This window comes from Candoia aspera, chromosome 3, assembly GCF_035149785.1.
Source record: "Candoia aspera isolate rCanAsp1 chromosome 3, rCanAsp1.hap2, whole genome shotgun sequence".
NCBI classification, from domain to species: domain Eukaryota; kingdom Metazoa; phylum Chordata; class Lepidosauria; order Squamata; family Boidae; genus Candoia; species Candoia aspera.
In genome coordinates, this window is record NC_086155.1 from 54,006,878 (window position 1) to 54,019,497 (window position 12,620).

At 44.8% G+C, this 12,620-nt stretch overlaps 2 protein-coding genes across 2 annotated transcripts in view; both read left to right on the forward strand.

Annotated features, from left to right (window-relative positions):
• The window catches only part of GNAI3 (G protein subunit alpha i3), a 266,408-nt gene that overhangs the window by 142,509 nt on the left and 111,279 nt on the right, over positions 1 to 12,620 (forward strand). The gene's annotated exons all lie outside the window — the stretch shown is intronic.
• Positions 1,537 to 10,375, forward strand: LOC134493292 (glutathione S-transferase Mu 1-like). The gene is made up of 9 exons (XM_063297724.1): positions 1,537 to 1,719; positions 2,749 to 2,827; positions 5,531 to 5,590; positions 6,465 to 6,529; positions 7,258 to 7,339; positions 7,449 to 7,549; positions 7,817 to 7,912; positions 8,006 to 8,116; positions 10,132 to 10,375. Exons 1-9 carry the CDS (start codon positions 1,684 to 1,686, stop codon positions 10,225 to 10,227), a joined length of 726 nt encoding a protein of 241 aa, XP_063153794.1. The 5' UTR covers positions 1,537 to 1,683; the 3' UTR covers positions 10,228 to 10,375.

Sequence of the window (12,620 nt, forward strand, 5' to 3'; positions counted from 1 at the left end):
ATTGCCAGCATGATAGCATTAGGAAGGCCATGAAAGTTTGTCACCATTTCAAGCATAGAAACATCAGGAAAAGCTAGTAATTGAATGCCTTTTATTTTTGTGAAAATGGAGGAAAGAGAAAAGATGGTGTGTTCAGGACCTGAGAGAGGAAGATCAAGATGCCCTTTGTCTCTGACCAGCAAACAAGTGTCAGTTCTGTTTGCCCAGCTAGAGCTGCTGATCAGTTGATAGGTCTCTTGAGCTACCTAATGTCTGATGTCCAAGTAGATCCCGAGATCATAGCATCCAGATGTTGGAATAAATTTGAATATAGTCAGAACAGCCTGGATGAACCTTGGATACATTTTAACCTGGATTCAGAAGGGAAGGGAAGCTATTCATCCGAAAGAGTTCGGTGCTGGATGCACCTGGAAGCATCCTTACTTATACTCAACAATATTTAACATTGCAGCGCCTCTTTTGGAGTCTTTTGGGGCACTTCACACCACCCCGCCCCCTTTTTCCCTCTCGGAAAAAGTTGGTGCTACTTGCATTCTTAACTAACTTATTGCCCTGCATGGTGGATGAACTGGCCTCATACAGATCTCCACAATGCAGGGGTGCAATCCCTCCATCAAGAGAAATGTTTTTCAACCTTGGCAACTTGAAGTCCACACATCTTCAAGTTGAGAAACACTGAGCAAGAGAAATGTTCAGAGGATAGGTCTGTCCTCTCCCCTCAAGACTGTGGTTGGTTCAGAGTGAGGGACTATTGAAGATTATTGTGGAAAAGTTTTAGTAAAGGAACCATGGGTCTTACCTATCTACTCAAGCATCCCAGCTCATCCTAATACTTGTTGTTTGTATTATTTCAAGAAGTAATGAAAAATAATTCCACTTCTCTTTGTTATTTTTTTACTTTTTATAAACTGTGATTGACATCACATAGGAGTGGACTGTTGTGAGTGAATTAACATCGGGGCAGTTTTAATCTTGTTGTTTTTGCTGTTGTTATTTCGATCTGTATGGCCGCCCATCTCACTTAGCAACTCTGGGCAGCTGACAACAGGTAAAAAAAAACGGCTAATAATTTCAGCTGATAATACTCATGCTTCAAGTGTTTTCCTCCTTGTGCAAATCAAATCAGTAGTACTCCCTTCTGGAGGGGAGGGCAATTAAAGATCTAGTGACTGCATCCACACAGGCTTTCCCCCCCTCCTGTACCCCCTCCTTCCTTCGTTTACTGCTCAAGGTATTTTTCTTTGTACGAATGCAGCCGATCAATTACAAGGGTAAGCCCAGAGCGAAACATTTCTGAAAGGAACTGTTAAGGCATCGAGATGTCTCCCCTAAATCTAGAAAGATCTCCTTTGGCTCCAGCGAATTGTGCCTAACGAAGGTGGCCTGCAGAGCCGCGCCTGCGTGAAGCGGGTTGGCGGCCCGGGAAGGAAAGTGGACTCGGCGGGCAAGGGGAGGAACACGCGACAGGTCGACGAGCTGATTGTCCGCAGCCTGAGGGGAAGGCTTTACCACCAGCGCTTTGCTCCTGTTGGGACTCGCCCTTCCGCGCTTCTTCTTCGCTGCAAGATTCCTCCGCTCAAGTATAAAAGCAGTTCCCGCAGTCTGCCGGAGACTGGGGGGAGAGTAACTTCTGCTTGCGACGAGCAGCAGCCCAAGCACGTCTGAGGTCGCCCCACGAGGAAGATGGAAGTCACGCTGGGCTACTGGGACATCCGAGGGGTAAATCCGTGTAGAGGGACGCGGTGTGCCGCGCAGGGGCGGGCCGGGGGGAGACAGTTGAAAAGCCTCCCGGTTTGGTGTCTTGCGCCTTCTCAGGACTCGCGCTCTCCGCCTTAGGACCGACCGACCGAGGCCGAGAGGCGGCGGGCGGATGGGCGAGGGCACGCGGGCAGAAGCGTCTGCTTGTCGGTTTTGGCCGTCGGTGAAAGCAAAGTGGAGAGCTCACCCAGCGGCGGGCGTCCGGCAGCGGGCTGGGCCCAAGACTAGCGCGCACGCTCCCTTTGGGCAGCCGACTTCCGAGTCAGGCAGCGCTCTTTAGTTTGAGCTTCGCGTGTGGTGTGGCTTGTAAAGGCTGGATTGGGAACCCGACCGTGAGGCTTATTCAACAACCTGTGGTATGAGGACTGGAACCACTCTGGTGTGGTGGTGAAGGCACCAGGCTAGAAACTGGGAGACCTTGAGTTCTAGTTCTGCCTTAGGCACAAAGCCAGCTGGGTGACCTTGGGCCAGTCACTTTCTCTCAGCCCTAGGAAGGTGGCAATGGCAAACCACTTCTGAAATCTTGCCCAGAAAACTGCAGGGATTTGTCCACACACTCGCCAGGAGTTAACACTGACTCCAAGGCACAAAAAACAAGCCAAAGCCAAACCTGTGAGGATAGCAGCCAGCGGCAACCACAAATATGAGGGCAGGGTGAGTAACCTTGATGGGAGGAATGCTGGGAAACCCGTCTGTTTCCTTTGGGGCAAATGCTTGTCTTAGCTAAACCAGATGCAACTTGCAACCGTTAGAGGCTCCTGCCATCAGCCCCCAAATCAACCTACCTGGCCCTCTCCTCTGCCCAAGCAGCCAGTTTCAGTTCCTGTTGGGAGCCCACCAGCAGCACATGAGCAAAGCAGCACCGGCTGATCCTCTACTCTTGATACTGGAAGCTGATCCCAACTATTTCAACATTTATAAAGCTGCCTTTAGGGGCAATGATGAGTTCCTATGGATTGTCTTACGCCCCATGATATTCCTTTCCCCCAGTTGGCCCATCCCATCAGACTGCTCTTGGCGTATACCCGGACCCCCTATGAAGACAAACAGTACGCTGTTGGAGAAGAAGGTAAGGAACTAAACAGAAGTTGTGAACTTCCAAGGAGGCGTGTCTGGCTAATTCTGGGAAGAGGATGCTGGGTGGCCCAGAATGTTTTCTGAACTGGCATGGTGGTTCGCTCCAGGCTTATCAATACTGAGCATTGGATATGTCTGGACTTGGCAGATTTTAACTGAGTCAGTAAAGACTCCAAAAAGACACACCCAATTTTTAAGGATTAGAATTGCCTGGATAAACAAAAGCGAGCTGGTATCCGTAACAAAAAAGGCCTTGCCAAACAATATTTACAATGGTCCTTTTTTTTCCATTGGTGATTTAGATACATGAATAAGAGCAAATGTCTGTTAATCTGTTTCAATGGCTACACTACGAACTTTTGTTATTCTTGAACTCTCTGATGCATATTTGTGTAAAATTGGTGGCACACTGATAGCTTCTGTGCCCACTTGAACCTTAGCACAGCGTAAACAAACCCAAATGATACCCACTGTCTTCCTTGTCCCCATGAAGTTCCCATCTCATCCCCAGCTCAAGAGTAGGTTTAAGTCATCATTAGCTTATCAGTATAAAAATAGTATTTCCCCCTTATTTTGACACTGTGCAGTAACAGCATCAAGATGTGTAAAAGCTGTTAAGCTTTGTCACTCATTCCCTTGGAGACAAAGTCAGCTGACCCTTTCTTCTGTACAGGTAATCCTCATTTAGTGACCACAATTGGGACCGGCAACTCAGTTGTTAAGCAAAGTGGCTGCTAAGTGGAACTGCAACTCTGCTTATGATCTTATTTCAGCTTTCCTTTGCTTTACAGACTTGCAAAGGTTGTAAATGCAAGGATTGGTTGCAAAGTTACTTTTTCATCACTGTCATAACTGTGAACTGTTACTAAACAAGGTAGTCGCTAAACTGCCTTGGTGTGTTTTGAGAGTCTGGAGAGGTGAAAGCATACTCAGTCCCCTTTGATCACTACCCAGCCTCCACTGAGCCATTTCTATCTAGCCTTTGCCCCTTCCATTAACATTTTGTTTCCTGAGTTCCTTTCATAACTGTCACCAACTCCTGTACAACTTTTCTTCAGGGGACAGCTTCTGCAATAATCTATACTATTCCCAAAATGATGACATGTGTGTGGTGACATCATCAGTTACTGCCCTTATTTGCATCCCAACATCTGATGCAAGTCCATTGATTCACAACATACATTTTCATCATTGCCCCCTTCTCCCTGCCGCAGATGCTCATGTCTGCAGGCTCTCAACAAGGTGGGGGAGAGCAGAACAGATCTGTACTATGCTCCCTGGGGAAGAAGAAAGGGCAAGTTTGTGCTTATTTGCCAGTTTCCCTGTATTTGTCAGTTTCAGTCATGTTCCACAGGCTCCAGGTAAGAAAGATGGTTGTCCAGTGTCAAGTCAGAGTTTCACTTCTCCTACTGGACAGGACCTAGTGTAATGGTTGCCTACTCTAAAACACTATCAGACTCATGAGCAGGAATTCAAAGATATCTGATTTATTAAAGAATAGTATGCAGGATCACAGAGAAAGCTGAGAATGCTTAAAGCCCACCAAATTCAAACTAAAAACCCTCGGTGCAAATGAAATCCCTCCCCCCATAGAATCTTCCCAAGTTCACAATCCCAGGTGCTCCTAATGGTTTCTGATGGTCTGCGGGAAAAGTCCTTGAACAGAGCACATAACCCAAACACATTCCATTATAATGAACACAGATACAGAGCTTGGTACAAGGTTTCACAGCAGCTCCCTCCCAAACAGAAACGCACATCAGCGCCATGGCATGTGAAGCGTTACGATGTATAAACTACATTGAATCAGTGAACATGACACCTAGATAGTTATGGCATCACAACAGGGTTTGTTTCCTTCCTCTCTGGATCTATTTCTAATCTGGTGTTTTTCTATATGGTTCTTTATCTCACTGTATTTCTTACTTGGAAGTTGGAGGCTGCAGAAAACCAGTTTAGAGAAGCTTAGAGTCCCAAAGTCAGACCCATGCCATTCTGGCTCCAGTGACCTGCTTGGCCCATTTCTTCCTGTGGACTTGTGACATGTTGAAAGGAGGTGGCAGCAAAGGCAGAGGAGAACCTTCCTGTAATGAGTTGTACACTCACCAATCAGGGCAATAGTCAGCAATGTCTTGGAAGAGATGTACTAGAGACAGGACCAGGATTGGCAATGGGGCAGCAGATATTTTTCAGGCATTGATTTTCTCTGCCAGGGGATGAAATAGAAGGTCCACCAATAAACCATTGACCCATTCATGATGGATTACTTTTGCTGCCCCCCAAACTGGCCTAGAGAGGTCCAACTACTGCAAAAGTGGGGTTTTAGTTTCAAGAAAAGTTGACAACTTAGGATAACTTAATACCATTTGGTTATGTATTATTTGTAAAGACATCTTCCTGGGAAAACGTACAAATAATAATTACCATTGATGGGGCAGTTGAGTGGGGGTTGCTTTATTTTAAAAACGGTTTGTGTCCTTGATATAATGGGTGGTCATAGTATCTAGAGTCATGCAAAAAGGACATTTGGTCCCCATAAATTCTATATGATTTAAGCTGTCCATGCCATACTTGCAAAATAGTATATATGATATACACATACATACTGATATGCATAAAATTATTATATACTAATGTACATATCTAAATGCTAATGATTATCATTTAAATATAAACACAATGCATCTCACCATAGTGCAGAGCAGTGAAATGAAATCAGAAAACACTTCACCACGACTTGGAGCTCTTGGCATTGGTGAGTATAAGATGGGAATGGAAAATGTTTTTCTAAATAAATTGGGGAATCATGCATAAATGGCAGTGTATGTCAGATGTAATGGCAATAGGTCATTTATCGTCTTTCTGTGTTAGAAAGTTCTTCACAGTTGACTTTGTCTGCCGTGAAGCTGCAAAAGGCACGAGAGTCCTGCTTTATCCAGTGCTAATCCATAAGAGCGGATAGGACCTTAGCTTCATCGGCTGTAAAACTGGTGCTTCGGCCAGTTTGTCATCAATAAAATTAGCCAAGCAATATGCCGTTCAAGGCAAGGTTAGGAATAGTATTTCAGAGCAGCCACCTTCAGGCTCGGACTCAACAGCGTGCCTGAACCCAGCACGGAATGGGAAAACCAACTCCAGTCAGGACAGGCCTTCTCTGCAGTTCCAAAGCTGCTGTGGAGTTCAGGAGTTCACCGTGCTGGATGGAAAGTTATAGAGGGCAGAGGAAATGGCCTTGAGGGGCAGGAGGAAGAGCCGCTACCAAGGCAATGGTCAGATAAAAGGGGCCTGAGCCTAGGCCAAGAATGTAACATGAGTAAACATCTCTGACAAGCCCGTCCCCAGTTCACACAGAAATAAAGGGAGGAGCTCATCACACTTGCAAGATTTCCACTCCTGTAGCATTGCAATAAAAGTAGTACTGACCTACAGTGCATAGCGTGGGTTTCCTAGACTAATCTACTTTGAAGGGCTGACAAAAGGTCAATGCTGCGTGCCCAAAAAAGGTGAAAAATGGATTTTGGCATGTCAGCACTATGTGGGTGTCCCTGTGCTGCTGTTGCAACCACATCGCAATCTTGCCCAACCTGCTCAAATGGACTTGCATTAACCATTCATATCTCTACTTACAGTTCCTAATTTTGATTGCAGTCAGTGGACAAGTGTGAAGCAGAAGCTGGGCTTGGACTTCCCAAATGTATGTAGCAGTATGTTCCTGTGAGTTGAAAGGGGATGGTGCTGTTGCTCTTGTTAAGATGGGTGAAAGTAATCAGGAAAGAGTCCTGAGCTATTGCATAGGCAGTGATGTTAGGCCAAATGTCTTGGCTGACTCTGCTTAACTGTAATCACAGTCTAGTTGAAAACTGGGATGATGTGAGAAGAAAACATAGATCAACACAGGGTGACCTTTGGACTGCTACTAAACTTCTAGTCTCTCACCTGAGCACAGTTAAAAATAAGCAAGAGGCTGAGACTCTTCAGAGCAAAATACTACACCATCTGTAGAGATAATCCCCTAGCCGGAAGTTTAGCTGCAGTTCATTCTGTATTGAGAAAAGACAAAAGGACTGGGGGGAAAACTGAGTATGCTCTGGGCCAAAAGAATGGAGGCGCTGTCTCAGGGGAACAGACTGGATAAGATGGGAGAAATAATTGGCTTTTCTACATTTGGTACTTCAGTTTAGTCTCTGCTGAACCCAAAAGTTGTTGTTCTGGCCACTGACAACTCTGCAAAATCGTTATGTCCGTGGCCTTGAATCCTAAGCCATGCTTTGGGCATGAAAACATGAATTCAAGCCATTCTCAGAAAATCATCCGTTTGGCACATTCCTAGAATTTAAGAATTATCCAAGGGCTATGTTTGGATGATGCAATAATTCATAATATCCTTCACATCATTACTCGCCTCCTTTTTCTTTCTCCCAGCTCCCATACCTTATTGATGGTGAAAGAAAGATTACCCAGAGCAATGCCATCCTGCGATACATTGCGCGCAAGCATAAGATGTGTAAGTTGTTTAGATTCCCCTTCAGTGTTGCCTTAAAATGAAAATGATTTCCTTAAAATAATTGCCCAGAAGCAGACTCTTACTTTTGCAGGACATTGTGTTGCCACAGGTGGTGAGACTGAAGAAGAAATGACCAGGGTGGACATGCTTGAGAACCAGCTCATGGATTTCCGAATAGCCTTTGCAACCTTGTGCTACAGTCCAGATTTTGTGAGTGTTGTGCTTTCTGTCTTTCTTCAAAATAGTATCAGACTGTAACAGATGATCTGAAGATCGGTTTGGGGTTGTTTTGGAGCAAGAGTGCAGATTGCACAATTAATCAACCCTCTATTCCTGGGGTGGGAAGGGGAGAGAAAAGTTCTGTGTTAGTCAGCAGAGGGAAGGGGGCAAAAAGAGAAAAATGGGAAGTTGCTAAGTCCAAGGTTTCACAACGGTCTGGCTAGAAGCCAGCCTGTACATAATTGTCTCTTTTTGCAGGAAAAACTGAAGCCTGAGTATTTGGAGTTACTACCTGGGAAGCTCAAGCTGTATTCTCAATTTCTGGGGGACAGGAAGTGGTTTGCAGGAAAAATGGTATTTATGCTATAGGTGACCTACAAAGAACTGAGATATTTGACACATTTTATTCTTCCATTTAAAATATTTTTCCATCCTTAATTTTTCCAGCTCAGCTACGTAGATTTCATTGCTTATGATTTGTTTGATGCCCATCAAATGCTGGAGCCAAAGTGCTTGGATCAGTTCCCAAATCTGAAGGAGTTCCTTCATCGCTTTGAGGTGAAATATACTCGGCCTTATGCATGAATCTCTACCAATAATTACTGAAAGTTTACAATAGCAAAGGGAATATGATTTTCATCCCAATTAAGCCAGACTTCCCAGGCATTAATCTAATAGTGCTCAAATGGGATGTAAGCCAGGATCTTTGCAGCAAAGTCAGCATGCAGCAGTTTAAGGGGAGGGTCTAAGAATATTTACTAAGACCTATAGAAGAACTTGAGCAACCTAAATTCCTTTGAACTCTCTAATTCCCATACTCAGTAGCTGCCTTTTGACATTACTGAAATGTCACGTACAACTTCATGTTAAAAATCCTTGGTTGACATTTATCCTATACAATGTTGTTTCAAAGATTGCTACTTTATGTGTTGGAGTATTGGGGGTGGGTGGCTGTATTTGAAGGCATTTCTATTTCATTTTTTCAGCCAAAAATATCTCAGGGGTATAGAGATCAAAGACAATAATAAAAACCCATAGTCTCTGCCTTTAGAGGGATGTGCACATCTTGAAATTATTCAGAAGGCAAAGGAATAAACATGCCGCTGCTCTCCCTTTCTTTGGACTGAAGGATGCATGTAAACAGAACTCTGTTTTTCTGCTTCATCTGGGTTCTATTCTGATGACATTTTTATAAGTTGCATTAAAAAGAATAGAAAACTGCCAGCTTTCATTTCTTCTGAAAATGGTTAGCTCCTGCTGCAGTGACAAGGGACAATAGCTTCCAAGACCTTGACAGGAGTTGATAACTTGACTGAGGTTCCTGTAGCAGTCTCAGCAGGTGGCAGCATCTGGCCAACCTTGCCTGGGCTCAGAAGCTCAGCTGAACTGGGACTATGGATGGGAGATCTCCAGCTTCAGGGAGTCCCAAGGCTGTAGGCTAGACAGGGAAGTGGAAACACTCCAAAGAAAGCGTAGAAAACCATTTCCGTACCATTGCTAAGAAAAGGGCATGATTGTGTGCAGTCACCTAGAGTGAAACGTGATTCAACAGCATCTTTATTTTTAGAGATCTGGGTTTGTAGGATGTCTGCTTAATACATCATAAATCACTTTTATTTTTCTTGTGAGAGAAAAGGCTACTGACAGTTATTAACAAAAGTCTTGGGCTATGGCTTAGTCTTGTAACTTTTTTAGCTCTTCCTGTTCAAACGCTAGAAACCTGTGTTTGATACATTTATTAGTAAAGTTGTTTTTCTCTGGTGATTGTACATGTCAGTGCTAGTTCTGGACGTAAAGAATAAAATAGGCTATTGCTCCTTATCCCTAACCTTATCTTCCCCTCTCTCTCTCATATGCACTTGTGTTTTGAGTACTAGAGAGAATTCCCTAATAGCTCACTTATTCTTCTCCAGAATGTAAGTATTCTGTGCTCTTAGAGTAGTGTTTGGTTTTGGCTGTTGCAAGCACTTCGCTAGAAATGTAGCCACAGTGACTGGGTTGACACAATTTAAATCAGTCTTCACCAGCCTGGCATCCACCACCTGTCTTGGGACTGCAACATGCAGAATTCCCAGCCAACATGGCAAATGGCTTCCAAACACGTTTGAGGAATGTGGCTTTAAACAATTATATGCTTTGTTAAATTTTGGCTTAGGGTGTTCTTTGAATCAAGCCATTGTGGTTGTACACCAAGGGCTACGGCTTTTTCAGAAAATCATCATTAATGCTATGTGTGAGCCCAGCCGTTGTGTGCTACATGCTGTGAAACTGAAAAGTCCTCACTTCTCACAGAATGGGGTAGAATGTACAGATAGTCTTAGCATCGGTCATTCAGTCTTTGCAGGAGAGAATGGATGAAATGGTGGCAAAGGTCTTCATCAACTCTATGTGTTATAAAGTTACCATCTCTCCCATCATGCAAACACATAGCTAATTAAAAGCAACAGCAATATAGCTTTTCAGATACTAAACATACATCTGTGGTCTTGTTCATAAGCCTAGCTTAGACTGTTGTGCTGCATAATGACAACACTAGGCAATGACAAATATCCTTCTACTGGCTTTCTCTGTAGGCCTTGGAGAAGATTGCTGCCTATGTAAAATCGAGCCGCTGCATAAAGACTCCCATCTTTTCGAAATGTGCCTTTTGGGGCAACAAAAAAGTCTAGAGGAGACCACAAGCCTCGCAGGGGTAGCAACTGTACACACCGTATGAGTGAGAGGCCTTGAGTCACTCATAATTCCTCCGTAGGTTCAAACTTCATTATGTTTCTAAGACACATGTCCACCTAATAAAGACTATAAGGAACTGAAAAATAGTCTTTGTTTCTTAATTCCTCCTTGGTCTGTTTCCCCACTTTAAATCTGGGCTCCAATGTTGCCAGCAAAAGAGGTTTATTTTTTTATAATATGGACAGAAATGTACTAAACTATGTTATTCCATAATGAGACATTGCTTCCTTCAATAGGGAAAGGCAGATTAAGTGCATGAGGAGCACTTTCATACTATCACTGTTTCTATTCCCCAACCTCTACAGCAGTGTTTCTCAACCTTGGCAATTTTCAGATGTGTGGACTCCAACACCAGAATTCCCCAGCCAGCGTGTTTAATAAAAGCCATCTGTCTTCACTTATTAACTCAGAAACGCTGAGAAAAGGAGCAAATCTCTCTCTCCCCACCCCACCAGCTGCCCTAGTTCTTGCAACAAAGGAAAAACCCACTCTCTACAGAAAGGAAAGCAAAAAACTAGGCAGCTCGGACAAAAGAAAGGAGAACTTAACGAAGTAGTTTCAATTCCACCCTGCTCTCATTCTCTGGGCTACTGGGAGATAAGAAGAAAAGAACTGGATTTGCTACAGCAGCTGAAGCTCTGGAAGAAGAGGGAAGGGGGAGGCTCAGCTGTCCTACTAGGCCACTCTGATGGGTGGCCTCCCGTTGCCCTGAGCCATCCCTCTTCTACTCTGCTGTCCAAAGTGCTTCAAGGCTGGGCATATCAGGTTCTCCCGCAGCAGCTGCTAAAGCCACCCACCCTGGAAGGCCTTCAGTGCAGGTGGGCCAAGGGTCTCTGAAAGTGGGCAGCTACAGCAGGGGCAGATAGCAGGAGATTCCCATTCTGAAGGTCCCACATAGCAGCTGCAGCAAGAAAAGTAGGTGCTGCTGCTGCTGCACATTCACCCTAAAGCCCCCTTGGCATGAGCTGGCTGGGCCAGTGATGCTGCATGGTGGCGATTATGAAGTCTGGTGGCCTCTTTAATGTAGTGAAGCAGGTCACCTCCATCACCTTGTGAAATCACAGCATGCTTCTTTTATTTCTTACTATTTTTAGGCGGGGGTTGACCAAATGGGTGTGGAAGGAGAGGCAAACCAACCAGTCTAGATGGGTCAGGGAGAGACCTGTAGCCAGACCCTCCCCATTCCTGTGGGAGTACTTAATTGGGGGGGGTGTCTCCTTGCTGGCTGATGACCTGCAGAAATGTGATGGCAGCAAAGCCAGAGGAGAAAGCTAATCTCTTCACCTATCTGCACACACTCACCCCTAGCCTCTCCTGATTCAGAACAGCTGAAACACTGGAAAATCAGGATTGGCAGTGGGATTGCTAATTTCATGGCAGCAGTGGATAGCCCTTGGATTCCATAATGGGAAAATTGAGAGGGTGACATACAATTTTCCACAGGGATTGAGAAATCTGAAATCCCCTTCCAAGACTATGAACTGCACCCCCCCTTTTTTTTTGAGGGGGTCTGCATGTTATAAAGCTGTTTTGGATAGAGCATCTACTTCTGATGCTGGGATGTGTCTATCATGGTAAATTAGATGCATACATGAATACAATTTATAGTGCTTACCAGCCATTTAAGATTTAATACAGCAGAAAGTAATTTCCCCCCTTCCCCCTGAGACTAGGCTGAAGCTGCCATAACTAAAGATGAAGCAGGCACCTAAGCAGAAAGGACAAAAGGCCAGGAATCTTGTCTATAAGATCCCTTTAGAGGAGGTAGATAAGAAGGAAACAAAGGAAAAATGTCACCTGAACCAGACAAAGGAAGTTGAGCACATGAAACCTCCCCTCACCCAATCCCATCAACAGCTACCAGACTTGTAAATAAGCAAGGCAAGAGTAGCTGCTGGTCTTGTGAATCAACAAAGCAAGGACTTTTGGGGATAAAGCCCGCCGACTCCTGGAGTCCCCTTTGGATCCAGGCCTGGCGGCTTCTGTCCCTCTAGCTAGTGCCTGGCAGCCTAGCTGAGAAGGATGTAGCTAAGTGGATGAGCGTGTGCGTGTGCGCGTGTGAGAAAGAGCAAATGTACCTTGCAACCAGTAAAGTTTTGCTGTTACTTTAAATTCACTGGGTCTCCGTGTATTACAAAGAACCTGATGTGTCTCAGTGTTGGGTTGGAAGTGATTTGTGTGGGTCCCTAACTATTCCCGGCTGTTGACCAGGGCCGTGTGTCTTGTCTACTCAAGCTGCACCTATCTGGAAAACCCAGGTAGAAAGCAAGGGGGGCTGACAAGATCCTCATGCTCCAACTGGCTGTGAGTGTGTGAGTGAGTGACCATA

Coding starts and splice junctions, on each gene's coding strand:
- LOC134493292 (XM_063297724.1), top strand. CDS start 1,684: ATGGAAGTCACGCTGGGCTACTGGGACATCCGAGGG. Junction 2,828..5,530: donor GTACGCTGTTGGAGAAGAAG/GTAAGGAACTAA, acceptor ATCTCACCATAG/TGCAGAGCAGTGAAATGAAA. Junction 7,913..8,005: donor AGTGGTTTGCAGGAAAAATG/GTATTTATGCTA, acceptor TAATTTTTCCAG/CTCAGCTACGTAGATTTCAT.